This window comes from Sinocyclocheilus anshuiensis, unplaced genomic scaffold (genome assembly GCF_001515605.1).
Source record: "Sinocyclocheilus anshuiensis isolate Anshui unplaced genomic scaffold, SAMN03320099.WGS_v1.1 scaffold2849, whole genome shotgun sequence".
Lineage (NCBI taxonomy): Eukaryota > Metazoa > Chordata > Actinopteri > Cypriniformes > Cyprinidae > Sinocyclocheilus > Sinocyclocheilus anshuiensis.
Window position 1 is genome coordinate 4,081 of NW_015541042.1, and position 1,713 is coordinate 5,793.

General features: G+C 38.3%; 1 protein-coding gene across 1 annotated transcript; it reads right to left on the reverse strand.

The window, feature by feature from the left end:
- Positions 1–642: 642 nt before the first annotated feature.
- On the reverse strand, positions 643–1,538 carry LOC107690573 (zinc finger protein 271-like; the record flags this gene model as incomplete). Its single annotated transcript, XM_016488940.1, has 2 exons — positions 1,275–1,538; positions 643–1,192 (listed from the first exon to the last, which is right to left on the reverse strand). Coding segments are annotated over exons 1-2 (777 nt in total), but the record flags the coding sequence as incomplete, so codon positions are not given.
- Positions 1,539–1,713: the final 175 nt, after the last annotated feature.

The following is a 1,713-nucleotide window of genomic DNA, read 5'->3' on the forward strand; positions in this document are numbered from 1 at the left end:
TATTTGAAGTAGGTGACTAGTTTTTTCACGTCTTTCAGAAGGTGGCCAACTTCGGGGGTTTTGTCCATCACAGCGGACAAGAATGCATGTGAAAGAATGATGTTGCGTATGTGAGCGCTACAGTTCAGTCTCATGAAACCGCGTAGAGCTGCTATCATGTTCGCTCCTCTGTCAGTGACACAGACAAGTTTCATTGCCTGTGAACTATCTATTCCAAATACTCTTCAGATTTTGAAATAGTAAAGCTCGACTGTTTAAAATATTGTCTATATTTTCTTTCGGTTGTTTGATACATTTATTTAATTAATTTTTTTTCATTATGTTTAGTAATAAGACACAGACTCTGTTTATTTTTTTCATTCAGAATATTTTAGTAAATATCAGTACATGTTAACTAGTTGGAGTGCACACAATTTAGTTACCGTGGTGTGGGCTGATGAAGATTACCTTTATTCACTGTGAAACGTTAGATAATGTTTCTTTGCCATGTCGCTTGTAATGACAGATTTATCCAGATTATATTTTATTGCTTGATGCATTTTTTGTGAAGATGATCTACTTACTGTGATTGTTTTTTGTATGCCTGTGTAGACAAGATGATTGAATGAAACGCTTCCCACATGCAGTGCAGTGATACGGTTTCTCTCCAGTGTGGATCCTCTCATGTCTTTTTAGGTCTCCTGAATCACTGAATCTCTTGTTGCAGTGTGAACACATATACGGTTTCTCTCCAGTGTGGATCCTCTCATGTCTTTTTAGGTCTCCTGAATCACTGAATCTCTTGTTGCAGTGTGAACACATATACGGTTTCTCTCCAGTGTGAATCCTCTCATGTGTTTTCAGATGTGCTGACCGACTGAATCTCTTGTCACAGTGTGAACACTTGTACTGTTTCTCTCCAGTGTGAATGTTCATATGCCCCATAAGGTTTCCTTTTAGTGCAAAACTCTTCCCGCACTGATCACATATGTATGGTTTCTCTCCAGTGTGAATCCTCTCATGTGTTTTCAGATTTGCTGACTGACTGAATCTCTTGTCACAGCGTAAACACTTATAAGGTTTCTCTCCAGTGTGGATCCTCTCATGTGTTTTCAGGTCTCCTGACTTATTGAATATCTTGTTGCAGTGTGAACACCTATGAGGTTTTTCTCCAGTGTGAACCCTCTCATGCTGTTTTAAACAGGTCTCTGAAGTAAAAGTATTTTCACACTCAAAGCACATGTACTCTCTCACAGCAGTATGTATTTTCTGATGTTTTCAAATTTTGTAGAAATGAAAAACTCTGTCCACACAAATAACATGAATGTGGCTTCTCCTTTGTATGAACTCTCAGGTGTGTCCTCAGGTTTGAAGCCCTCAAAAACGTTTTGCCGCATTGATCACATGTGTGCAGTTTTTCTCCAGTGTGGATGTTCATGTGTATCTTAAGGCTTGATGATTGTGCAAAACTCTTCACGCATTGATCACAAGTGCACGTATTCTCTCCAGTATGAACTCTCATGTGAACATCAAGGTTATATTTGCTTGTCAAACTCTTTCCACACTGAGTGCAGGTTCTTCTTTTCTTTAAATCTTTCTGTTTGGTTTGAGAGCAACTCAAAGTTTTTTCTCCAGTTTTGGCATGATTTTTGTCCTCCACTGCACTCAATTCTTCGTTCTCCTCACTTTCTTCAATAAACTCTAAAATAAAAGAAAAGACAGTTAATTTGTCAG